The sequence below is a fragment of the Populus trichocarpa genome, chromosome 18 (assembly GCF_000002775.5).
Source record: "Populus trichocarpa isolate Nisqually-1 chromosome 18, P.trichocarpa_v4.1, whole genome shotgun sequence".
NCBI classification, from domain to species: Eukaryota; Viridiplantae; Streptophyta; class Magnoliopsida; order Malpighiales; family Salicaceae; genus Populus; species Populus trichocarpa.
Genome location: NC_037302.2, coordinates 14,831,723 through 14,858,065, shown reverse-complemented (window position 1 = coordinate 14,858,065; position 26,343 = coordinate 14,831,723). Strand labels below are relative to the sequence as shown.

At 32.8% G+C, this 26,343-nt stretch overlaps 2 protein-coding genes and 1 pseudogene across 10 annotated transcripts; 1 reads left to right on the top strand and 2 right to left on the bottom strand.

The window, feature by feature from the left end:
* Positions 1 to 1,285: 1,285 nt before the first annotated feature.
* On the bottom strand, positions 1,286 to 4,770 carry LOC7490503 (uncharacterized). 6 transcript variants are annotated; one of them, XM_024589972.2, is made up of 8 exons: positions 4,634 to 4,770; positions 4,111 to 4,201; positions 3,704 to 3,823; positions 3,532 to 3,610; positions 2,955 to 3,041; positions 2,325 to 2,477; positions 1,668 to 1,779; positions 1,383 to 1,572 (listed from the first exon to the last, which is right to left on the bottom strand). In XM_024589972.2, the coding sequence occupies exons 2-7, from the start codon at positions 4,164 to 4,166 to the stop codon at positions 1,675 to 1,677; spliced, it is 600 nt and encodes a 199-aa protein (XP_024445740.1). In that variant the 5' UTR covers positions 4,167 to 4,201; positions 4,634 to 4,770; the 3' UTR covers positions 1,383 to 1,572; positions 1,668 to 1,674. The 6 variants fall into 6 exon arrangements, with proteins under 6 accessions (XP_024445741.1, XP_002324699.1, XP_024445740.1 ...); XM_024589974.2 differs by having other exon boundaries at positions 1,668 to 1,713; XM_024589975.2 differs by having other exon boundaries at positions 2,325 to 2,387.
* Positions 4,771 to 5,516: 746 nt separating this feature from the next.
* Positions 5,517 to 13,512, bottom strand: LOC7484071 (subtilisin-like protease SBT2.5). Of its 4 annotated transcripts, none has more exons than XM_024590448.2 (12): positions 13,370 to 13,512; positions 13,075 to 13,198; positions 12,386 to 12,603; positions 11,251 to 11,395; positions 10,739 to 11,133; positions 10,373 to 10,468; positions 10,206 to 10,278; positions 9,299 to 9,584; positions 8,005 to 8,330; positions 7,557 to 7,824; positions 6,856 to 7,137; positions 5,517 to 6,167 (listed from the first exon to the last, which is right to left on the bottom strand). In XM_024590448.2, exons 3-12 carry the CDS (start codon positions 12,559 to 12,561, stop codon positions 5,761 to 5,763), a joined length of 2,454 nt encoding a protein of 817 aa, XP_024446216.1. In that variant the 5' UTR covers positions 12,562 to 12,603; positions 13,075 to 13,198; positions 13,370 to 13,512; the 3' UTR covers positions 5,517 to 5,760. The 4 variants fall into 4 exon arrangements, with proteins under 4 accessions (XP_024446216.1, XP_002324698.2, XP_006372188.1 ...); XM_002324662.4 differs by having other exon boundaries at positions 13,319 to 13,491; XM_006372126.3 differs by having other exon boundaries at positions 13,347 to 13,483.
* Positions 13,513 to 23,617: 10,105 nt separating this feature from the next.
* Positions 23,618 to 25,481, top strand: LOC18107832 (pentatricopeptide repeat-containing protein At1g20230-like; annotated as a pseudogene).
* The last annotated feature ends 862 nt before the right edge of the window (positions 25,482 to 26,343 follow it).

Below are 26,343 nucleotides of genomic sequence, written 5' to 3'. Positions count from 1 at the left end.
GAGAATTATTTAAATTATTAACTTAGTGGGCTAGTCCTTCAATTAAAAAAGATTTATTGTAACCCTTCGGTCCAACTAATTCTACTAATTTATATGATACCACTGGCTGGATTCATGATTAGGAAAAACTATTTTTTTTTGTTTATATAATAAACGTGTTGACATTTTTATCAAAATGGGACTCTCAATGATTTTTTTTTTCTGATGAAAATTAGTGATTGTTTATGATCGAGTTAATTTATAAGTTTTATCACCAAGATTCACAAACCCCAATTAATTTCTTTTTTTATTTTATAAGTTTAAATTTCAGAATTATTAATCAAGAAAATTTATTTATCTATGAGTTTTTTTATATCATTTTTTTTTTTTTTTTTTTTTTTTATATCATTTTAAAATAATTAGTCTTAACCACATCGAGTACGAAATGGAGAAAGTGGTTATGAGAGTCTATGGTTTCGCATCCATGGCTATGTCACTCATCGATAAAAAAAAATATGAAAGAAAAATGTATTAAATAAGAAGATTCGAGAGATGTTTGTTTTAAACTTTTATTTTTAGATTTTTTTTAAAGTGGATTTATCTTTTAAAAAAATTAAATTAATATTTTTTAGTATTTTTTAATGATTTTAATATACTGATTTTAAAAATAAAAAAAAATTAATTAAAAAATACTTTTAAAAAATAACATCCTTAGGATGCCAAATTTTATGTTAGACTGTATTAATATTTTATATGAGGTTCAAGAGTAATTAATACTTGGATTAAAAGTTCTTAGTAAAGTTATTAAAAAAAAAGAGTAAATTATTGCACTAGATTTTATTTGAATTTAAGATTGCAAACTTTAAAAAACAGTTTAATTATATGGTAATCTAATATTAAATTTCGAAAAATATTTTAAATATATCGATAATCTAATACTATTTCCTAAATTTCTGAGTTTGAATTTTAGAATCATTAATTAAGAAAAGCTATTCATCTGAATATACTAGATCAACGTAAAACTTAAACAAAAATTAACCTTAATTGACTTATAATCTAACTTGAAGTTAGCTCTTAATTCAACAAGTACAAAAAGGAAACATGGTTATAAGATTCTATGGCTTCACATCAATGGCTGTCACCCATCAATCAATTATTGAAAGAAAAATGAAAAGTTTGTTTGGCGCCGTGCTTTTACCGAAATTAAAAAGAAAGCATTAGAAGCATTAGTTTATACATTCCTCTTAGTATTCACTTTAGGAATAATTTTGGAAAATTTGAAAAGAAAGCATTTTTTGAAACAAAATACGATACATGTTTCAAACTTCATTCACAGTAAATGAGTTCGAGTGGACATGAACTTTAGAACATGATAAAATTCACTGGAACCATATACAAGGCACTAATCTTAAACTACTAATGCTTATCGGCCATATTATTTTATTTTTTTAACAAGAGATGGTTCTTAATTAAACCATATATTACATACCAAGTACTTTTCTGACAGTCTTTTTACTTTGGATCTGGTGACGATCGAATGCCATGGCGCTTGAAAAATTCTCTGAATCCATAAGCACTCTGGTCATAGTTGAACTGGACAAGTAAAGATACAAGAATAAGTTGGATATTGCCATCAATGGCACACAAGGAAAAGACATTGTTTCAATAGAACTTCATTCAATCCTGACTTCTGATTTAGAGCCTGTTTTTCTTTGTGGCCAACCGCACAGTTGGCTGCAAAAACAAATGAAGCCTTAGTCGTAGCTGCTTGTTTGTCTTTGTGGCCAACTGCGCAGTTGGCTGCAAAAAACAAATGAAGCCTTAGTCTAGCTGCTTGCCACAATGACATCGGGATCATTGTAGTATACATTACTTTACCTTGCTAATGGTAAAATGAAAATTCAGTTACCATTCTCAGTTAAAAAATGGGGTACAGGAATTATATATCCATGAGCAGCCTTTTTATGAAAAGATTTGAAGTTCCAGTCATCTTCAAAAAAAAAAAAGATTTACTAGCATTTTGCAATAGTAATATACAACTCCATAATTTCTTAATCTGTTTTGTCATAGTTTATTTAAAATTTCTTAACAAAATCATGACCATAAAACAATAAAACTATCATGCAGATGCAATCAACCAAGCAAAATACCACAGTTTCATCTATGTATGACTGTCAAGATACCCCTGTTTAATAGCAAATCGTTTCCAACAAACAAATCACACAAATTTGTGAACATACTGTGACCGTTATTCTGGAAGAGCATGAAAGAGCGGAAAGAGAATCTATGATGAGTACTAGTCAAATTATTAACCCTGTGAAAGATAAGCAAGATCCAGTACTCACAGGTAGAACCTTCACAGAGTATTTTGTGATATTTGGATCAGCAACCCTTCCCTGGTTAGCTGCCTGCACCAGGAGAACCATTATAATTGTTAAGCAGCTCTGAATAGCAATGTCAATAGAGCATGCTGATAGTACCAATTTCCCAAGTGACACCTGAAACATGCAGGGTCTTTATTTGTTGTTTGAGGCACAAAAGGATCGGCTCAAATAAAAAAATAGTACAAAATTATTCCGTATCCAAAAAGCTCATTTCACCATACCAAGAAACAGCAGTTGCCCTTCGCTTGCCATTTGCTTTATTTTTTATTTTTATCTTGTCTAAGCAAGGCTTCCAAGCAACCACCAGCCCCAAGTAACCAAAAAAGCATTTCATTAGAAAACATATATACCAACGCTAGAAGACACCAACATTATTTCTGTATCTGATCTTGCAGTAAAATTTGTAATCTAAATGAAAGAAAGATTCTACCGAGTTCTAAACTTAAGCACTTAATAGACAATCACCCACCCCTCTTAATAACATGAGAAACAACCTTCGTCTTCTACAACTGGTTAATGGTACGTGACATAGATATGGCATAGTGACATGAAGACCTTGAACAAAGAAATTGGTAGAGAAGAATATATTACTTGTTCTGGGCTATGAAATATTTCAATGAATGGATATTCCTTCCTCTGCCGTGTTATACAAAAACCAGGATATTTTGGACATTCAACCTGGAAACACCGACATCAAAAATCATGATCAAAATATTAAGGATGCTAAATATGCTGTAGATGGTAACAATGAAACTTGTAAAATTGTAAAAGGTATGCCCTGACCCTGTACTCATGGCTCTAAACATGCAGAAGCAGTACCAAAAAAAATTTATAGCATCTGATGCACACACAAAATGGGCTTCCTATCATCAGAAGTCTAAATTTTACTCTGGCATTTGGTGGCTTTCTTCACAAGCTTCCAAATGAAACCCATTTTGGGTGCTCACTTAGGAAAGCTCATCCAAAAAGGATCCAATTCCTTGGGTTTCTATGTCAAAAATTTCTTTCAAATACAACCTTAATTTAAGACCATAATCTACCACTCATTTATTAAAAAAACAAAAAATAAAGATAAAACCATATCAGGTTTTGATTATTCCAATGATGTGAGAAATAAGAATTCTTTTAATACATTACAAGATGAACTCATTCAAAAGAAACAACTTACACGCAAAACTTTTACATGTGGATAAAACTCAGCAGCAGCTTCCTCAAGAACACGGTCTAGGTGTTTGGTGTAATTGCCTCTGCATTATCAAAGATGCGTAGTCAGAGAAATGACATCATATTATGATGATTAAGGAAGCAACATAGTAGGTGGCCATTCACTTTCTGGTCACCTGATGGTAAAAGCAACAACCACCGGGTAGCCTTGGTGAAGAAGTTGGACAAACTCACGCTCTGACGTAAAGTGAATAACCCGTGATGGCCCAAGATATTTAGGATACCCAGTATAGTACCTTGAATTTCAAATAAAAAAGACAAACAAAGAAAAGATAAGATGCCCCTTTGCTAAAGTTTTTAAAGAAACAAGCCAGCTTCTTAAATGAATCTATAAACATTTGAAAGACAAATTTATAATTAGGGGGTTTTAAATTGAATCACAGTAAAAGAAATTGATCACACAGTAGTAAAAAAAAGGCAATACAACAAAACTCTATCACTAGAAGCAAAAAAGTGATACAAACTGTACTGCATTAAAACATTTTACAAGGAAAGGATTTATATTGACAATAATAATGCTTACTTGCATGTTTCTCGTAGATGACCAAGCATTCTATCCAAAAATGATTTCTCCTCCATTTGATGGATTGAAAAGAACACACCTTTCAATTGTACTGCACAAGGCAAACACATATTTCTTGTTATTCAATGTAACAGGGTCTCTCTTCAACATAGCAATCTAGAGAAGATACAAAGGCAGCCCAATATATATTCAAGATTTGCATTCAAGCAAAGAACCTTTAAAAAACAATGCGAAAAGAGTTTCCCTTGTAGAGAATTAGAAATCAAATTAAACAAGAATTTGCTTTTGACATTTTAACAAACAGGAATCAGACAAGACACGACCGGAAAAAAAAAAATATTCTTTGAGACATTTTATCGAACAGGTAACGTGCATTTTATTAACAATCTCTGCGCACATCGAACTCTATTAAAGAATTCAATGGACAAACAAGTTTTCTATTATTTTGTCCGAAAAATGCTTCAAGAAAATATTTTGAAAGGAAAGAGAGGAACCCAACGAGAGAGAGGCTGTTTTATCTGACCGTTAAAATGAGAGGGGCGGCGCTGCCAGTGAAGGAGCGCGCACGCGGGTGATTGTTAGAGAGAGTATAACTTGTGTGTTCAGTGTGTTTATAGTCTGGGAAAACTCGTTTTTAGTTCTTATTGTATTATTTAATTCTCAATTTCATCCTTATAAAATTAATTTTATCTTCATTGTATCTTATATTTCTCAATTGGGTCTTTTTGTCTAAAATTATCTAGAAATTATGCTTTATTGACTTATCACTCTAAAAATCTAAAAATCTAAAAATCATGATTGTTAAACCCTATATTATTAGTGGGTTTGACTTGAAACCTTACACAAGCTTGATTTTTAGTTGAATTAAATAAGATATTGATTTGATAAACGTAATTAATCCGGCCATATTTTTAGTAAATTTATTAACCTGATCAAATATAATACAAATCCATTTGATCTAATTTCAAATATAAAAAAATATATATATTATTACATGAGCGACCTAAGGAAATTAACCTGACATGAAAAGCCATGCTCATTTTATTGCTTATATAAATTTATATTTATAAATAGTAAGTTATGATAATACTTCCCAACAGGTTCCCATAATGTGTTTGGCATTAAAATAGATTTTCCGGTTGCTGTTTAAATTTTAAAAAGAAATTAATAGATATTTTTCGTTATGGTTTTAAAAAAATGAATTTTAAAAAATATATTTAATTAAAAATATTATAAAATAAAATTTTAAATACAAAATAAATAATTATTTTAACTTCAACAAAATCAAGTTTTGAGCAAGCATCTGCGATTAGATAAAAAAATAAAAACTACCTCAATACTAAATAATATCTGCGATATCTAATCAGGTGAATAACAGAAAAATTGCCCTAATACAGAAATCATAATACATGAAAAAGAAAATATATATATCTTAATACATAAATCATAAGCATCTTATTAAATTACTTAACAAATTAGCAAAACTTATGATGGGAAGAAACTAGGAGTATCTTCCATGCACTGGTTATCTTTACAGCTATTCCACGTATATATTTCGAACAAATATACCTAGCCTTGTATCTTATTACCACATGTTACAAAGAATATTATAACCATTAACCTTAATTTAGATGGCAAACCAACCCTGTTCTATCGCCAATATCCCATTGCTACTACTGGGATCCTTACTTTGTGACCCCTGCTGCCTTTCATCAAAATTTCTCCGAAACTGTATGTTCCAGTTACCGATCGAACAGTGAGACTCACCGTGAACTTCCGTGATGCACCGGGTCTCAGAGTCATGGCTGGAGGATTAGCTTCGATGGCAACGGCTGGTTGCATTCTGGCTGTGATCACATAGGTTTCTTCCTCCGCAACATTTGTGACTCTGCGAGTCACTGTTTGCGTTTTCACTAGATGGGAAACAGTGATTGATGGGGTGTTGAGATTCGATGGATGACCCATACTGTAGTTGCATGGTGTGTTTGTGTAGTTACGTATCTCATGGACATCGATGCCAGGAGTTGTGCACAAGAAACCCAAGTAATCCTCATAACCTGCAATAACACAAGTTATAAAAATGAAGTCAGGAAGACATTTCAGGTTTTGGTTAACTATATATGCACCAAATGAAACTGACAGATGCTTATAACTTCGGGCTGGAAACCATAGTGTGTCTGCCCTCATTTTACTACACTTTTAAGGCATGGGAAAAAAATGATTCAGGTAGAGTCTGCTAGGGTTCGCTAATATGGCAGGTTGCAAAGAACATTCAAGTTCTTTGCTCATTGGATCATTAACATAGTCTCCTCCAAGATCTTTTGGTATGTTTCCTTCTAGTTTCTGTTTTTACATCATAACCCTTTATAACCTCCAAAATTAGTAGCTATACATCGATACCGCCTTACTTGAGTTAAGATTCGCTAATATGGCATTATTGCTTAACACGCAGATGAAGCCATATACAACAGAGAAAACCATGGCTTTTTATCTTTGGCCAATGACCCAAATTTTACAGTACGGATCTGCAAAAAAATCCGCTGCAAAATTATGGCTTTAGTTTCTTTGCTACTTACTAGGTTTTTTTGCACCAAATCTACTTGGACATGTAGCCAAGAACATTCAAAGTTAATCCACTAGGTCACTTTGAAGGACTCCACATTGTGAAACTAAATTAGCAATAACTTGGATGCAATCAACCACTCCAAGCACATCACGAGTACACATCAAGCGCAAGTATCATACCTGCATCTAATATGAGTCCGGGGTCCAGAGCAGCCCTTGGGTTAACATGACCACTCCCATAATCAAAGGGTGTCGCCGTGACCAGCTTCATGGCTTCAGTTTCAGAATATTGCTGTGCTTGAAGGGGCCTTCCTGCTCTGTCCAGATTTGTTGATGTTGTCATTAAGGCTGATTTGATGGCAGCAGGACTCCAATGAGGGTGCTTCTGCTTTACAAGAGCAGCTATCCCTGCTATATGTGGCGCTGCCATGCTAGTTCCGGACATCATGGCAAATCCTTCTCCTGCTCAAAGTTAATGGATGCTTAGGATGCAGATATATCAATTCCAAGGAGTACAACAGTATCTCCTTTTTCTCCCCCATGAAGCTCCATATTCTCTTTCAAATTTTAATGATAAATATAAATATGTTTTTTCAACTGCATAGAACATCTACTTCCTTCAACAGAACTGAGAAATAAAATATTGCAAGAGTTTAAAACCCTCCTTTTAAATGACCCAGATCCCAGATAAAATTTAAGTCAAGAGACTCTAAACGCCCCAATTGCCTCCTCACTCCCAAGAAGTTATACAAAGTTCATTGAATTGGTTGCTCTTCTAGACCAAGAAAATGTGATGAGATTATTGCCTCAATGAGATACTGAATTTGAACTATTTGTGTTCAGGAAAAAAAAAGGAAAAAAAAAGCTACTATCTCACTTACCAACATAATTTGGCTCATCTGTTCCATTAGGAGACCAAGCAGCCCATATGAGAGATCCAGGAGCCAGGATATCTGGTTTGAGAAGATCAGCATCTTGGAATCTGAAATCTTTTATGTTGGGCCCTCGAGCAGAGAATAATGCTACTTGTGGTGCTGATTTATGGAGAATAGGCTCCAAGCCATTCCCAATACTTCCTGTACCATTGAAACTCTTCACTCGTCCAGTCCAATCTCTTGGTGTAGAGGTGTTGTAATAGTCTATAAGATCCTGTAATGACATGATGCTCAAGCACCAACTCAAATTACTATAAGAATCCAACACAACTGCCAAAAATTTCTGTGTGATTTAGGGGGGTGGGGGAGACAAGACCATGAAGATATACAAGAATATAACAAGACAAAGGCAATATGAAAATACAAAATTTAAGATAAATGAGTGAGAAGTTACCATCGATTTTGTCACATCTGTGATTAGAATCCCAGGAATACCAACAGGGACAGGATCAAACTTCGTTCCAGGAGAAACATTTTCCACAGCAAGAACAAATCCAATTGCACCAAGACTCCTGGCTGTTTCTGAGACTTTCTTGATAGATGCGGTACCAACGACAAAATTAAAGGAATAACCACAAAGAAGAATGTTCCCCTCCACCAAGTTCTTGTTCAACACTTCTGGTCTTTGGCAGTCTGAAGGACTGTACTTCATCACTGAAGAATCAAGCAGTACATCATTTGCAGCAACCAAGGTATATGTTTGATTTGGATGTGTACAAGCTGCAGAAAACCATTACACCCATTTCACAGTTAGAATCAAGATACTGGTGGATAATCAAAGTTGCTATGCAATTACAAGCAAGAACTTTCTTAACGAAATAACTATAAATTAAGGAACCGGACTGAGATTTCTTACAAACAAATAACAAAATTCATGAATTTTATGATGGAAAATTGTTGGCCTAAATAAGGGCATGTGTTCAACAAATACGCTCTTCTGAATTTGAGTAGGCAAAAGCTGCTCAAATGTGGGCAAGCATATCAGGATTTGGGAATATTTAAAACATTTTAGTTCATCAACGGCATGTCTCTAAAGTTGGTCGTGAAATCCACTCACTCCTAGAGGCTAGAATATGACAAAACAGACACTTCAGAAGATTTCCAGTTTGCTTCTAGACTGCTAAAGCTAAATTTTAGCTTGTAGAACAATAGATAAAGACATGAACCATTTTTTACTCACTAGGTAGATCCAAAGATTATAAGCAATTAGAATGACTAAAAGAAGTCACATTTATGGTGCACTGTCTTTGGTCGTTCACAATAAACCATCCCAGAGATTCATTTTCACACTTGATTCCACTAGAAAAGGGGGTACCATTTGGTGCTTACATGGAGCTATAGAAAAATTCAACCATAGTCTGAAGAATATCAGTATGTCAAGGTAAAGCCAAAAACAAAAGGAAAATGAAGCCGCTAGAAACAACAAGAAAAACAAGGCGGGGGGGTGGTGAAAACATGAAATTACTGCTTAATCCACTTTAACAAAGGACAAACGTTCTATTCTAATCAATCTTCCTGACAAATACAATATGAATAGAATAGGTTAAGAAACTTTAAAGTTGCCACATTTAGTTTTTGCATCAACATTCTTTCTCAACTGTTGTTGAAGAGTGCCCCACATTATGCAGTTTCTCTTCCCAAAGGCTATCAAATTAGAAGAACCAAAAGCTCAAGTAGGTGAAACTTACGTGACAAACCGATTCCAGGTAAAATTTTGCCATTTCCCAGGAACAGATGGTTCTTGTATCTCCGGTCATCAATTGCAGCAGCCACAGATGTTATCCAAGGGCTATATGAAACCAGAGTTTTTGGAAAAGGACCACCATTTCCAGCTGCCTGTACAACAAATACACCTGCTTTCACAGCTCCAAGAAGTGTAGCATCAAAAGGGTTCAAAAATGTTGTTGTCGTGGTCGCTGGAGGACTATTTGGACCCACTGAGAGGCTGAGTATATCCACTCCATCATGAACAGCCTATTCACAAAAGTTTTCACAGGTTGAATTTGTTCAATAAAGAGATAGCCGTCAAAAATATATTTTGTTTTATTTCAATAGCGAATAAAAAATCCAGGGCAGGTGTGTCACATGTTTTGTACTCAGTTTAGCATGGAGATACAATAAGAAGATTTTTCTAGCATAAAAAAAAAGAGGGAAGAGGGAAGCCTTTTCTTTGTAAATAACCTCAGATCACTCATAGTATATAGCCATAAAAGGGCCCATCAGATCTCAGTGAGGGGGTGTTTGAGAGTGTGGTAGTGGTTGCTTTTCAAAGTGCTTTTCGCTTAGAAATGCATCAAAATAATGTTTTTTTTTTCACTTTTTAAACTCATTTTTTATATCAGCGTATCAAAATGATCCGAAAACATAAAAAAAAAAAAAATTAAGCAAAAAAAAAATTGAATTTTGGCCAACCTATGTTTGGGCTGCAATCCCAAACACGGGCTCAGGTGTTGATTATATTGTAACAAGGACAAGATTACAGGCAACATTCTGCTGCAAGACTTATGCGTATAAGAAGATGACAAGAAGAATGACAAGTTGTGCAACACCATCCTCAAATCTGTTACGGTTGTTAGCAACCATATGAGCACACACCTGATCAATAGCAGCTACCACATCTGCAATGAAGCCTCCAAAAAGCCTATAGAGTGCCTTGTACACAGCAATCCTGGTCATAAACAAGATTGAATGTCACGTCAAAGAAAGGACATGATATTAAGATTTCAAAGGGAATATGATCAATAAGTTGTTCTTATGCTCACCTAGCACGGGGAGCCATCCCACTTGCTTTCCCAAATTCATGGCCGTGAATTCTCACCGGAATACCATTATTTCCAGCTGCAATAGCTGCTGTGTGACTGGAACGCAGTTACAGAAAAAACAAAGGAAGTAGTATTAGATTGAATTTGTTTAATACAATTCTTTTTCTCTTGGTGCCAATGAAAATAACTGTTTTTTTTCTTTCACATGCACTCCTCAAATTTTATTTTGTGAAACCATTAAATTGACCTTGTCATGCAAGCAATAGTAACAGATTAAAATTCCAGTCTGATAAAAAAAAAATAAGGATTAAATGGTACCACAGTTTTTGGATAGAAATTGCATATATAGATGGCATAGGTTCTAACCTTCCATGCCCATCTCCATCCATGGGAGAAGCAAAATCAATGGAAGGATTGAATGCCCCAGCGGCAATTGCAGCTTCAGCAAAATGCTGGGCCCCAATGATCTTTCCGTTACAGAATTCTCTCTTGGTATCAGGATCAACTTCACATTTTCCTCTGTATTTTGGAAGAGGCCCATATGGGTCTGCATTGTGAGATCCAAAGCTTGGATGGCGTGGAAAAATTCCTGAGTCTACGAATCCTATTATAATGTCTTCTCCAGCCCTATCAAAGCCACCCCCTGTTGGCCAAACCCCAGTTGGAAGCCCCAGAAACTGTGGGGTGTGCGTTGTAAGTCTCCTCACCTTCCAATCTCTCTCCACAGATTTCACATCAGTGGTACGCCTCAGGGTTTCTGCCTACTAATATATTGGAACAATGTGAGGATATAAAAATAGAAAGAAAAATAATAAATCATTATTTCAGAATATCATTAGAGACAAAGGTACAAAAATAGTAGTAATTCATGGTTTCACCTGATCTGGGGAAATATGAACTGCAAAGCCATTTATAAGATGTTTATAGCTGTAGAGTTTCTTGTAGGTCCCTCGGTCAAACAGTGAATCAAGAAGTATATCATGTTTCTGTTCAAGGTGCTGGGCATAGGACGTGACCAATTGACTGAAAAATGGTACAAAGAGAGTGAATGAGTGGAGCGAAACAGTTTGAACCAATTCTATCTATTCCATCATCAATCATGGTATCAGTCTTTTATCTAAAAAAATCGTGAAGCAAGGTTATACAACGAAAGAGGGCAAAACAACAAAGAACCTAAATCAGATTTGAAGGAATAAGGTGCATGAAACACCAATTGAAGAATGCGCTTGAATAAGATTTCATGACAGAGTACAAGGTTGCTGTTAGAATAACCTCAAATAATCTGTTCAAAAGAGTCCAGGGTCAAATGCTTGACTGGATAACTAGACATGCATGCATGTCTAACAACCACAACCAGTGGTTGATTAATGCTACCGAGCAGTAATTCAAATGGGTAATACAACCCTGTAAGATTTACACTAAAATCCCAAAGCAGTTATAGTCTACCAACATTGGCTGATGGTAAAGGGAAGGTCAATGATTGGAAAATCAGATGCAAAGAGAACATAAAGATGGAACTGAAGGCACACAGCACACAACCTTTACAATGCGAGAGATTATTAGGTGAACCTAGTTCACCTAATAATTTTCTCTTACAATGCCCTTTATTTCTACTCTGACTTTCCTCCTAGGTTCTAGTAAATAATAGCTTGCTGCCGGTGAAGAGGTATGATTTATCAACCTTTATGATCCATATCAAACTTTGAGCATGAAGTGAATGGACATTCTGACCTTCCTCCAAGGTGCTCATTACTAATAGCCTACTTCCGGTAAAGAGGGATGACTTGTCAACCTTTATGATCCATATCAAATTGCGAGCATGAAGAAGTACATGATCACAGCTCACAAATAACACATTATGATCATTTGAAAAACAACCGTTAAATTAAAGTTCCGAATAGTCATTTGAATAGGATGTTTCAACCAGAAAACACATTTTCCAGAATCAAGGATTAGTACAACAAAGCTACAAGCAATCAAAAGCAGAGAAACTTGCAAGTTGCAAGTACCTACCTGGTGGCGTCAAGCGTCTCGTCAGATTCCACGGCAGTGGCTTCAAAACCAGGTATGCCTCCTGTATAACTTATGACAGGCTCTCCCACCATAGTCACAATATAAACCTCTGCTTTCCCATTGATCAACAAAGCAAATAAGACAAGAATTGTACACCAAAACTCCACCACCCTCATTTTCACTAACCAAGTGCCAACTTCTGTTATCTCCCACAATACCTGCACCATCCATCACAGTCAAAAAACAGTCAGCTCCATATTGTAACACATTAAACTTAAAATCTTTATAAAAAAAAATCATGACAACCCAGTTTCTCGTTTTTTCTTTTTTCTTTTTTTGACCAAAGAAAATAAAATAATACTTATAAGTATAATAAGTTTTCCTCATCAAAACACTTAATTAATTAGTTAGTTAGTTAGTTAAAAACAACCCAAATCTCAACCACTTCAAGAACTTTAAACTCAAAAATAGCGCTACAAAATCACAGAAAAAACCCCCCATTAAAAAAAACAAAGAAAAGTAAAACACTTTCTATAAGAGATCAGATTATTTGCACAAACCACCTCTAAAATAAAACAGACTAGAGTTTCAAAGAATGAAATCATCAGTTCTTGATTGTCCCAGGTAGTGAGTTCCAAGCTTGAACACTAACGAATCAACCAAGCTAAACATTAACTAATATCACTTACCAAATACAGAGGAAGAAGCTGATCTGCTCAAAGTACAGTAACAGCCAGCTGTTTCTCTCTCTGTACTTACATTAACCACAACACACCAAACCAAACCAGATAAAGCAAGCTTCAGCAACTAAGTCTGCAGAAAGAAAATCAAATCTATCAAGAACTTAAACAAGCAAAGAATCTACATTTCCTGGGGCACTAGAGAAAGATCCCATCAAATAAAATAACCCAAAAAGTTGATATCTTTGCTCACAAAGAAGAAGAAAAGCAAATAACTTCACATTCAGATAGCAAAAGCAAGTACAGCTTTAGTCGCTGCTGATCATTGTCATTTGCATTCGCATTCCTTAGCAAATGAAAGAAGAAATAGAGAGTCCGTGTAAGGCTTAAGCAAAGAGTAAGAGAGAGAGAGCGTGAGAGTAGAGACTAAAGAGAGAGTGAGGTTGTCAGGTTTTTTATATATTATTAATTAATTAATTAATAATCATAAAGAGAGATCAGTGATTTACAGACAAAGGACCGAAGATGATGGGCTGGCGTATACACTTATTATTAAATTAAGTAATACTATATCACAAGAATTTCTTCTAGTAAAAACAAATATATATATCAAGAATTTCTTCTAGTAAAAAACAATTCTTCTAGTTTAAAACCCGGTCATTAAAGATAATTATAGTATAGATTAATTTCTTGATTTTAAAAAAATATTGGGAATCAATTCGATGGTAAAAGCATGTTATTCTGAACTTAAATATCAAGCTAGGTGGTGAAAAAAGAAATTCTTGCAATTCCAAGAAAGTGGCTTTAGTTTTACAGCATATTCTAAAATTAATAGAAGTAAAAAAAAAAGCAATATATACCTGCAAATTTGGGAAAGAATTCCATTAACTTAACTTTTAAGATGTGTTTATTTTGGTAATTGTTTTTTAAAGTATTTTGTAATTATTTTTTATTTAAAAATACTAAATTTATGTTTTTTCAGTATTTTTTTAATATCTTGATGTACTAATATAAAAAAAAAAATTAAAGAAAATATCTTTTTTATTTAAAAAACCATACACTAGCATGATTAATTGTTTAATATATTTGAAACCAATAATTCATCATTTATCACACGACATATCAACTTGTACAAGAATTGAGGTTAGGACAATAGTTTCGAGGAAACTAATGCGATCATAGCATAGCATGTTTCTAAAAATAATAAATTCTGGATTTTAAGGGTGAGGAAATCATATGATCTTTAATTTCTTGCACAAATAATAAATGTAATTTTTTATGATGTGAACAAATGATAAAATTGAATAATAAAATAAATTATCTATATTACTATTTTCTTACAGTTTATGTTTATAGATATTTTTATTGGATTTTGAGTCAAATATTATAATATTATATTTCATTATGAATCAACAAATGTTATATCCTTTTTAATAGTATTTTTCTTTATTTATTTTTTTGAGGGGGGGAAGGAGGAGGGGAGAGAAGATTGGCGCGCACCCTGTCACAGGAGATTCATGTGCAATGACAAGAATATCCTTCAGTCTTTATGATTTTTATTATTCAACAATCTCCAAGCACCTCGTGCCAGAATTTACGTGCAACAATTTAATTCTCACCTACCACAAAACAAAACATGAAATTATTTATTGTATGAAGTGAGAAAAAAGTTTTTTTTTGAATTTTAAACCATGTAATATAAAACTTTCTTATATCATGTAATAATCAAATAAATTAGTCATTGAAACCCAAATCCACTTCATCGTAAGAAAATTATTGTCTAAGTTTTAATGGTCAGTAAATTTTCAAATCAACTTTTACGTTTAATGGTAAATAAAATTTCGAATCAACTTTTACATATAAGATTAAAAATATCTCTCCTGTTAAATTTTAAATAAACTATTGTGTTTGGGAAATGTTCCAGAAAAAATAATAAAATAAATGAAGTAATTAAAAACATGTTTGGATAATAAAAACAGAAACCATAACCAAAAATAAATATGTTTTGAATCTTTTTAAATGAAATTTTGTACTTTAAAAATATCAAATATAAAATATATAAAATATTTGTTCTCACATCTTCTTCTTTTTTTATCACGGGATAATAGCTAAATATAAAATATAATTTATTAGCAAGTTTATGTTTGGATTACGGCATCTATAAGAAATAAGAAATAAGGTTTAAAATTCTTTGTTGGATTTAGATATATTTAGAAGTATGATTGTGGTTATTTTTTAAAGTGTTTTTTATATTAAGATATATCAAAATAATTTTAAAAAATACAATTATTTTTAAAATTAACATATCAAAACAATCAAAAACTACTTTGCTCACGTTTTCAAACCTTATCTCAAAGCAATAATATGGACAGCAAACAAATTGATCAGCTGGACTTGTGACATTTGAGAGAGTATCAACGAGGTGTGGCTTTGGGTACCAAAAGACTACATGATCTATTGTAATATGAAACTGATTAAAGATAATTATTCTTTAATGAACAAATGAGAGTTTATGAATATCCAAGAACATATTTGGAAATGCGGTGTAAATCACGTTTAAAAAAAAAAATTAATTTTTTTTGTTAAAATTTAATATGATTTGTATGTTTTGATGTGCTGAAGTCAAAAATAATTTTTTAAAATTAAAAAAACATCATTAATATATATTTCAGCACAAAAAAATATTTAAAAAACAGTCATTACCACATTTTTAATCACCATTTAAAAATTCACGGGATTTTGAGTTTACAGTTCGATTTTTTCTTTTTAATGAGATGAGCTTGATAGTCTTCTCCTAATGGTGTGATATTTTTGTTTGAACGACGTCATTTTCTTCTTTATTTTCTGGTTTAGTTGAAAGACAAGACTCGATAAATACCACACCTTGAAGAAGACAACTGGCGTCTCTGAACCAGGTAAGACCGACTCCTAACCACAAATATGATTACATAAATGATTCGTGTGTCCATTAGTGACTCTATTTAAAGAGCTTGTCCTCTACAAAATTACTTTTCTTTTAGAATTTAACCAAATGAGCGGCACATGTTACGCTGCATGCCAGCTCAATTGTTTTTCAATGTCAAAAATTTTACTTGGATGAGGTCAGCGTTTCTGAAAAAAGAAAAACAGAGAATTGAGTTATTAATTCCATAATATAAATAATAAAAAATACTAATAAAAAAATAGTAATGATTAACTCAAAAATATCAATAAAAAAAATTAAGACCAGATTGAATAAAAAAAATTAAATAACATTAACATTTTTATTGAATGACAAGCATGAAACTCGAAGAAAAAAAAATAAAAAGAATAAAAGTTTATTAAAACTCAACCGTTGCATCACTATATACACAGGTCTGACCATAAGGAAGAGTATGACAGGGTGCTTTCAACGCGGTCGTGAAAGGTGGCAATTCACTATAGTAGATGTCTCACGTGCCGTATGAAGAAAGTGAAGGCTCTCCACATGTTGGCACGTGTGTTGCATATACCGGCCGCTTTTAATTTTTTAATTATATTTTATATTTATTAAAATACTAAATTGATACCAGTTTAATTTTTTTTCAAAAGGCAATTTAGTAATTTTATTAAATTTTAAAAATATTAAAAGATCGATTTGTCCGCGATGAATCTAATAATAACTAAAAGATCTTGTGAAAAAATTATATTATCCTTAATAGCCAGTCTAATCTATAGTAATTTACAATGCTATGAATATGTGTGTATGGTGAAACTCCGATTGCTTTTAATTTTTATTTATTTAACTTTAATTTTAGTATGATCATTGGTAGCTACGAATACAATTCTTATAATCTCTCTAATCTAATATGGATATGTAGCTTGTTTTTAATTAAACGAAGAACAAGCCAATAATGCTAAACCTTAATAAAATATGATAAAAAAAATTAAGAATACATACGGATCGTCAGATTATTGAGATTTACTAATAAAAAAACAAAAAAAAAACAAATACTTGATGGGTTTCCTTGATTGGCGCAAGCAACCGAAAGCTAAAAACTTTTAGATTCGAAGAAGGGTAATGATTTTGTATTGAATTAATTCGAGTATCCTTTCCTGGGTGTCCGGGCATGGACCGACCTTTACCTTTAAGGTGGGACTTGACTAATTAATGCAGTCTTTTTCAAGCTTCCAAGTATGCAAATCTTCATTGCATCAATAGAGGGAGGAAAAGTGCTCCCTAATGTTGCATCATGCAAGCAAGTATTATGCTCATGATCGTTTTTATGATCTAATTTTCTATTTAATATCGTGTTTTTTCTATTTTTTAAAGTGTTTTTTAAATATTTTTTTCTTGAAAAAATATTAAATTGATGTTTTTTAAATGTATTTATAATTGTTTTCCATATATTTAAGTAAAATGGGGATTTTTCATAATTAAAAACCCATAAAACAATCAACAAACAATAACTTATTCTTTGCAATTTAACCTTTGTTGCAAGTGAATTGTGCATACACAAGCTAGTATGACCAATGATCTTGTATTTGATGATTTTTTTTAGTAAAGTAGGTTTGAATCTCAGTAATTTTAATTTATTTGACTATTATTATATATTGGAAAGAGCTATTATAATTGTATAATCCAAAGTCCAACGAAACTCTCAACAATGAATAAATAAATAAATAAATTTTACATATTACTATTTACACACACACACGCACTTGGTGATGGGCATGGAGGGTCTTCCCTTCAATATTTTGTATATATTGCAATTGACTGGTCAGCTGGGAAAAAAATTGTTAGTTTTTGAGACATAATGTGTTGACTGGAACACGGTCATCATGTCTGAAGTTTTGGACAAGAAGTACAGTCCCTTAAACTTGCTAATTCCTGATTAAGTATATTTTTATATTGCAATGTAGTGTATTTTTAAAAATATTTTTTATTTAAAAATATATTAAATCATTTTATTTTTTTAAGAAACACATCAAAAATACTAAAAAAACTATCAATTTAATATAATTTTAAAACAAACTCAAAATCACAAGTTACAATACTTCCTCAACTTCTTAATATGTGTATAATGCGATAGAATATAAATAATTTTTACCTTGTTTGACTCACCATTTAAAACCCTAAACCCTGAATATAAAAGAACAAATATATTTTACTTTGCAGCTTTTTTTTTCTTTTAAGGAAAAAAGTGGACATTGATGGGATCAAGCTATGAGATTCGAAGACAGTTTAGAATTGCACATGAAGTTTCATGAAAAAATTGCTTTAGGATCATTTGAGATTTTGCTCAAATTGAGACTGTAGGTAAAGATTTTAGGTTGAGACTTAAAACTTGTTTGTTTTTTAGGTGAATTGTGTAAAAAAACAAAGTATCAATGCAGAAGAAAAATGTAATTATCATCTTGGATCGCATTATCTAATAATAAGTTATTATATAGTTTTCTAAAAAATTAAAATGTGTATTTTTTTCAACAAACAAGCTCTTATTGAAACATTTTTATTTTTAAAAATTAGAAAAAAAACCACAAATGAGATCCAAATCTTCTCAAATCAGGTACAACTATTTTAATTCTAAAATCTACCATATGTTCTTAATTATGACCATAGAATAATTACGAATTCCATGGTAAATTGGGATCAAATTCGTCAAAAATTCCGACTCTACAACATTCTTTGCCTCTACATGACTCATAGAATATGGTCAAAGTGGTGAGCAAAGGCGGTGGAAAAAATCAAATAGAGTTCACACAAAGGCATCTAATATAACACATAATGAAGTATATGTGTGTGTGTGTATTATTATATTAAAAAAAACACAATTGTTTATATATATATATATAACTTATTTATTTAAATTGATATTCATCATGTTTTAATTAAATTGCCATCCCTAAACTCGAACAAGGGTCACATGCTGATTTTTTTTTTTTTTTTAAGTCTTGGATAAATCATCAGCAATAAATTGATATCCTATCCACCATAACTTTATTTGTGTGTATGGATATTTTTTTTGTTCGTTATTGTAATTCCGGCCATGGAAGAGTTTTGGAGCTTTCCAACCGTTGAGTACATGTGAGGGTTGCCCCTACCAAAGTTGTCGTGATGCTTACACATCACATGTGATTTGAGTAAAGACCATTTAGTGGCTGAAAATGATTCCAGATATTAAAAGAATTTATATTATGAAATTTATGCAATCCACTAGCTGCATCACATCCAAGAAATTTCATGACATGACAAGTATTTTGTCACATTGCACCGAGACTTCTGGCCAGCTACAAAGACATGGTTTTTTTATCTTTGTCATTTGGGTTCGAATCTCAGTGTGCATGTTTATCACCCCGCGATGTTTTACCTGCCTGCTAGACTTACAGGGTGTTCAGTGGATCCGGGAATTAGTTGTGGTGCGTGTAAGCTGGCCCGGACACCCCGGGTTAAAAAAAAAAGTATTTAGTCACATTTAAGTATTTTTTTTTTCAAATGATTTATAATTGTAAATATATTAGAATTATATATTTTTAAAATTTTTAACATCAATACTTTAAAATTATTAAAAAATACATTAATTTAATATTTTTTAAATAAAAAATAATTTAAAAAACATGCTAGACCACAAAAATAAACATTCCCTAAGAGTCACGCAATAGGGTTAGCTATTCTTAATTCTTAAATACTCAATTGAATGAAATTTCAAAATTTAACTATTCTAAAAAACTATTAAACTATTGTTTCAAGTTATTACTAGATTATGGCAATGATTTCTTCTTATTTAAATTGAAGAAAACTTTTTATTATTCATGGGGACCATGATACGAGGATGATATGTGTGAAAAAAATAAAAATTTCATGGTGCTCAATTGTTAATATTTATAGTATAAAAAAAAGATAAATATAATGAGAAGAGATAAGAAAGAGAGGAATTTTAAAAAATAATTTTTAACGAGAGAAATTATCTCTCAGCTTTATGCCTTTTTTTTTTCTTAAACTCTAAATAAATTATTTTTCATTTATAATTTTTGAATAATAGTAATAAGAAAAAAAAGAATAGCAATATCTACTTAGTAATGATAACAACGATATTAATTATGATGGTAATATTATTGGTAATTATATTGATGATGGTAATAATAGGACACACCTTCCTTTATCCACTCATGAGAATTATTTCCTGATTCCAAATAAATTAAAGTGAATAAACACTAAAATGAATATAGTAAATAATTTCCTGTAGCTACACATTTTTTTTCCTTTTTTTATGTCATATTCCTGCTCATCGAGGTAAAACAATAGCAATACGGGTTTTCATTCATTTCCCAAAGAAATCACCTTTTTCCTAGCTGTGGAAAAGATAGGTGCATGTGTGGTCATGGGGGAATAAACATTTACCAAAAAAAAAAGGAAGGAAAAACAAACATTGATTATCATGGATGATAATCATGAGGTGGGGATGAAGAGACCGACCAAAGTCAGGACATTATGGGTCAATTGGATCCAATGTATTCTTATATATAAATAATTTTTATTACATTTTATATCAAGATCGAAACTTAGAATACTTATTGTCAAATAGCATAAAATTGCCTCTAGCCTTCCTCTTCATTGGTTATTAATCCAGGTTTCATAAAAAAAAAAAAATATATCCCAGTTGACCCGAGTTAAACTCGATTGATGTCTAACTCGGGTTTTCATTCAAATCAACCCGAGTCTGGTTTAATAATCATGAATAAAACTTGAACCAAAACATTTAACAGCAATTTCGAAACTCTTTATAGTGCCATGGCATGGATATGAACATTTGATGGCCTATAGGCAGCATGTGTGTGTGTGTGTGAATAGGACAAGCAAATGGGCAAGATTTGGATGCATTGATGAGAATGGCCTATCACACGGTTTTCTGTTAAAAAGGGGAACAAGAGTTGATGTCAAGGGGACAAAAGGTTTTAGACTTTTCTTTTCATTTATTTTTTGGCTAATTGATTACCAACCAAATCATCATCCTCAATAATCCCATATTTTATTTGCTTTTTTCTCCTTTTTGGATTCGATGAATCATGAGCATAACTACAACATTGAATTTGCTGCATGATTGTCTGCTCCATCTATTCAATCTAACTTTAGTTAATTTTGTGAGTAAAGCAGAAATATATTTCTACCAATTGTTTAAATTATTTTTAAATTTATTAAATTAATTATATCATATTAAAATAATTTTTATGTGATTTAATTTGAGTTCATGCTAAATAAAGATGAGGGATAAAGAATTTCAAATTTGACCTATTTAATTAGGATTAATAACAAAGCTAACTCTAAGGGGTGTAACTCAATTGGTAAGACTATAAGTTTGCTTTATAGAGGTCACTAGTTCGAGTCTTACAAACCTCAGAGTCACTGGAGGCTTACATGATCGTTAACTTCAGAGCTCGTGGGATTAATGAAGATGCGAGCAAGCTAACTCGAACACCACGTTAATAAAAAAAAAAATTAAATAACAAAGCTAGAGAATTCCTGCAAACCTTTTTTTTATATTTGATTTTTTAAAATCCATAAAGCAACTTAGCATGGGAAATAATAACCTAGTATAGATCGAGGAGAAATGGTTCTCTAAATACACAAGATGTTGAGGTGTGGTAACAAATCTAGCGATTTTTTTCTGTTTTTTTTTTTTTACTTGGTGGCCTATGATTTGGTGCAGAATTGAAACTAAATCTCAAGTCCATAATAGAAAGCAGACCCGAGGATTTAATTGTTGCTATTTTTTTTTTTTTGGTAACCCGGGTATCCGGACCAGCTTATGCGCACCACAACTAATCCCCGGACTCACTGAACATCCTGCAAGCCCAGTAAACAGATAAAACACTACGGGAGTGACAGACGTGCACGCTGAGGCTCAAACCCAGGTGATAAAGGCAAGGAAACCTTGTCTCTACCACTGAGCCAGAAGTCTCGGTGCGTTTAATTGTTGCTACTTGCTGGTGAGGGTCATCAGTGTAGTAGAATCATTATAAAATATGACTGTAGTTTTCTCCTTCTTTCAATTCTTGAGAGCAAATGTGTTTGTGATTTTACTGAAATGGTTAAAAGTACAAATAAGCAACAACTCATGCAGGCTGAAAATCGAGTCCATCTCCTTCAAGCATGCCGGACAAGTTCATTCTATTATTACTTTCCCTTTTTATTAAATATTTAAATCGTTAAATTATTACTACTTTGTTACAAATAATATATTTAATATTGCTATAAAACAACCTCGATCCTATCCTAAACACCACAGTTACTGCACTTAAAAATTGACTGAGATTTGAATTGAATGACAAATAAATTAATCTAGTTAATTTTAATTTTTTTTGAAAAAACAAAAATAATCTAATTTTTTTTATTAATCTGATTTAATAAGTTAATTTAAATTTTTAGAAACGCGGTTATACTTGCATTTCTAAAAAAATTATTTATTTATTTTTTTGTTAAAAATCAAAATTTTTTATATGTTTTGGATATTTTGATACGTTGATATTAAAAATAAATTTTAAAAAATAAAAAAAATATTATTTTAATATAAAAAATATTTTAAAAAAACAACCACAATCATATTTTCAAACAATAACAAACACATGGTAATAATTATAAACACTACAAACTTTTGATTTGAATTTATCTAAATCTAGTTCAGAATAGGCACCATCGCCTCTCCTTCATGAATTCTTTCCACCTCCATATCCATCTTCATATACTTCAAAAGAAACTTTCAATCTTCCATATTTGTCTCCGATGAAATCGAACCTCCATTGGAGGTCTACCAAAGTACATGACCTATTAAAAAAAAATAAAATGTTTCATATGTAATAAAAAGGTAACTTTAAATAATATTAGAAAAAAAAAAAGTACAAGAATATTTTAGACATGATAAAATTATATACACACGAATCGAGGATACCCTCCTCCATACTTGAATCCATGGAGATTTTTTCTTGCCTTTTTCCACTTCTACCTTTACATATATGAAGATTGACGGCGCCTCTGGACGAGGCTGGAAAAAATCTTTAGGGGAAAGATTGACATCGTCCATGGAAAATTGTGTAAAAAATGTAAAAAGTTAGTTTATTTATATTTTTCAAAAGCTCCTTACAAAGATAACAAAACCTCAATGCAGGGACAACTATGTCAACCTCTCTACGTTTAAGAGCAATTTCAGTGGGTCTCTCTGTTTGAAACCACAAACCCTACTGGGCCAGCAAACAAATATAACAAGGTTAATGAAATAAAAGCTATAAACTTATTGAAGACCCAAAACTAAAACCAAACCAGCCCATGAAATTCAATAGTTACTTATCCTCCCAGTCTCATCAGCTCAAGCTGCTCCCTGGTGCAATGAAACAATGGTCCGGAACTTCTTGGATCCTTATTACACCGATGTTCAAAAACCAAGGCAATAAGACAAGGTTTCTGATGAGGATCAAGGTAGACCAGAAATCAGCAGCAAAGGCAGAAGAAGAAATCCTAGCGAAAGAAAGAGTTGCAGCAGCAAAGTCGGCAGAACAGTCCTAGCGGGGAGGGGATTTCTGGCACCTTTAAGTCGGCTATATGGGGCTGAATCCTTGCGGAAACTGGAGAGAAAGAAAGAGGAAGTATCCTACACGGAAAAGGAGAAGTAAAGTCTAAAATTAAGAGGACTTATATACGGCAAAAGCCTTGAAGGCAGCAACTCAACCCGGGCAAAACTTGTTTCTGACTTGAGTTTTGAGTTCTGATTTGTTACCATAGTTTAGATTTACCCTTATTAGTTATTTTTCAATAATTAAAACTCTTATTAAGCTTTATTGAAAGGTTATAAATAGTCAAGATGTATTGAAGTTTCATCAAGCAATAAGAAATAAAATATCAAACACCTTTCTTATAAACCTATTTTTCTCTTGAGTTTCCATCAGTCTCACAGTACTGCAGGCAACAGCAGCAAAGTAGGAATCTGGTTTCATGGTCAGCTATTATTTCTGGTTATGAACGGAGTGGAGAACCCGTTTTCGCAGTTGAGTTCGTTTTCAAAATTGAAACTTGTGCCTAATGAGCGCGCGCGCATAGTGTGGTCAGGGTAGTGATGCTTTGTTGGTATCTAACGAAGCATTAGAGCTTAATGTTGTTGCTTGTAAATTAAGCTTTGATTACAGGGTTTGTTGAGAATCAGTAACCTGAGAAGGGATTTGAAATGTTCATAATGATGCATCAAGAGGGTTTTTTGCCTGATAGATTAATTACTTCTCTGGGTCTGTTGAGGACTTGTAATGGTAGTGATGATCTGAGAAGAGGGAAGTTTTGCATTGCCAAGCAATAAACCTGAGAAGGGATTTTTTTTTCCACCTCTAATTTTTCTAAAGAAAATTGGACTATTACTGTTTCTCTTGAATGGATGTAGCGTGAGGACAATGACTTTACTTTTGCTAGTGCTCTTGCTGCCTGTTCTAGGCTTGTGTCGATACGCAATGGAAAGCAGGTTTGGTCATTTGATTAGGACAAGGTTGTATCAAGATGTTGGTGTGTAAACATGTATGCTAAATGTGGTTGCATTGCAAAGGCTCATGGTATATTCAACAAGATGGAGCATCGAAATCTTGTTTCGTGGAATACCATGATTTTATTCGGAAATCATGGGTTTCGGAGGAAGGCAATGGAGCTTTTGGTGAAGATGAAGACAACGGGAGTAAAGCCAGATTTCGTAACGTTTGTTGGCCTTTTAACAGCTTGCAATCATGCAGAGCTAGTGGATGCAGAGCTAGTGGACGAGGGGCGAGTCTATTTTCAATTCTACGGAAGAAACTTATGGGATTTCTCCTCAAATAGAGGTTTTTTCTAGTCTCATTGATTTTCTGGGACGAGCTGGAAGATTAAAAGAGGCAGAAGAGTACATGAAGAAATTTCCTTTTGGCCACGATCCTTTTGTTTCAGGTAGCTTTCTGTCTTCATGTCGGTTGCATGGAGACATTGATGCTGGGAAATGTTCAGCTAGACAACTTCTGAAACTTCAGTCAGTGATACCATCACCCTGTGTTCTGTTATCAAACTTGTATGCTTCAGATGAAATGCGGGATGGTGTTGCAGAGGCCTGGAAGCTGTTGAAGGGCGGATTGAAGAAGGAGCCTGGCCTTGGTCTGATTGAAGTGTAGGGAACAATTGAAAAGTTAGCTATGGTGGATTTTTCATATATACTCGACTACTCAAGGATTGAAGAGATTATGGACATGCTCAAAACTTTAAGTTGGACAGCATTTGAAGTTCAGTCTCAATCATTTAGCTCAGTCCTTTGAAAAGGTATATTTAAAAGTAGGTATCTATTCTAAGTTCTGCAGCATTTTGATTCAAGCTCAAATTGTAAGTGCATTGACTGAGCAGCTAATGACTCAATGTGGATTGTAAAAATTGTAGCATTAGAGAGGATACTGAGCAATTTAAATCTTCTGCCATGATAAACTTGTGCATATGATTTGTTTGTCGATTTTTAACGTTTATTCACTGTCTTAGAATAAAACAGATAAAAACAGTGAAGATAAAAAAAACATGTTTTCTTATACTTTGTATTTTAAGAATACATAAATTCATTTAAAAATTTTCTCAGCAATATACGTTGAGTTTTTTTATTTATTGACTTGTTATCTGATATTCATTGTTCATATTTCAACTCAACTAGTTGGTTATAAAGATTTGAATTTCTCTACGATGGTTTCTCTAATCTCTGCCATGAATAAAGTGTTTCAAGAAAGCTCAAGTAAGCTAATAGTTTTCTGCAGATGTATGATTTGGGACCTTCTTATAGATTTGAATAGAGTGATTGTTGGATCCAGTCTCAATGTGGCTTATGCTGTTGACAAGGTGAATGCTTTGAAGCTCAAGCAATGGCGAAAGCTAAACAGGCTGCAGTTAAGGCAGCTGGCTTCTTGAATCAGTGTTTACTCCGGCTTGTGCACATCAAGTTGAAGTTATTTTATTCCTGAGGGAAGTCAGGTGCATCTTACATGAGCTAAGTGCCCGTTGGCAACGCGGTACAACTTGCGTTTCGCCATTAAAAACACCAAAAACAAAATTTTTTTGCTGCGGTATAACCTGCGATGCACCAAATTACCAAATAGTGCCTAGAGCTAGGACCATAACAACACCAAGGAGGCAATCAAACACTAGGGTTTTGAAAATGGGCCAAAACATTATGGCTCTCTTTCTTGTCTGTCCCTCCTCATCAGGTTACTGGATCATTTCAAGTGAATAAAGACTGGAGCTGATGAATGGTGGTCCATATAATTCATGGTGATCCCTTAACCTTGAAA

Coding starts and splice junctions, on each gene's coding strand:
- LOC7490503 (XM_024589972.2), bottom strand. CDS start 4,166: ATGGAGGAGAAATCATTTTTGGATAGAATGCTTGGTCATCTACGAGAA. Junction 2,478..2,954: donor TATTTCATAGCCCAGAACAA/GTAATATATTCT, acceptor TGCATGTTTCAG/GTGTCACTTGGGAAATTGGT. Junction 1,780..2,324: donor ACTCTGTGAAGGTTCTACCT/GTGAGTACTGGA, acceptor TGTTTTTTGCAG/CCAACTGCGCAGTTGGCCAC.
- LOC7484071 (XM_024590448.2), bottom strand. CDS start 12,561: ATGAGGGTGGTGGAGTTTTGGTGTACAATTCTTGTCTTATTTGCTTTG. Junction 10,279..10,372: donor GGGATGGCTCCCCGTGCTAG/GTGAGCATAAGA, acceptor GTTTATGACCAG/GATTGCTGTGTACAAGGCAC. Junction 9,585..10,205: donor TGGTAGCTGCTATTGATCAG/GTGTGTGCTCAT, acceptor TTTTGTGAATAG/GCTGTTCATGATGGAGTGGA.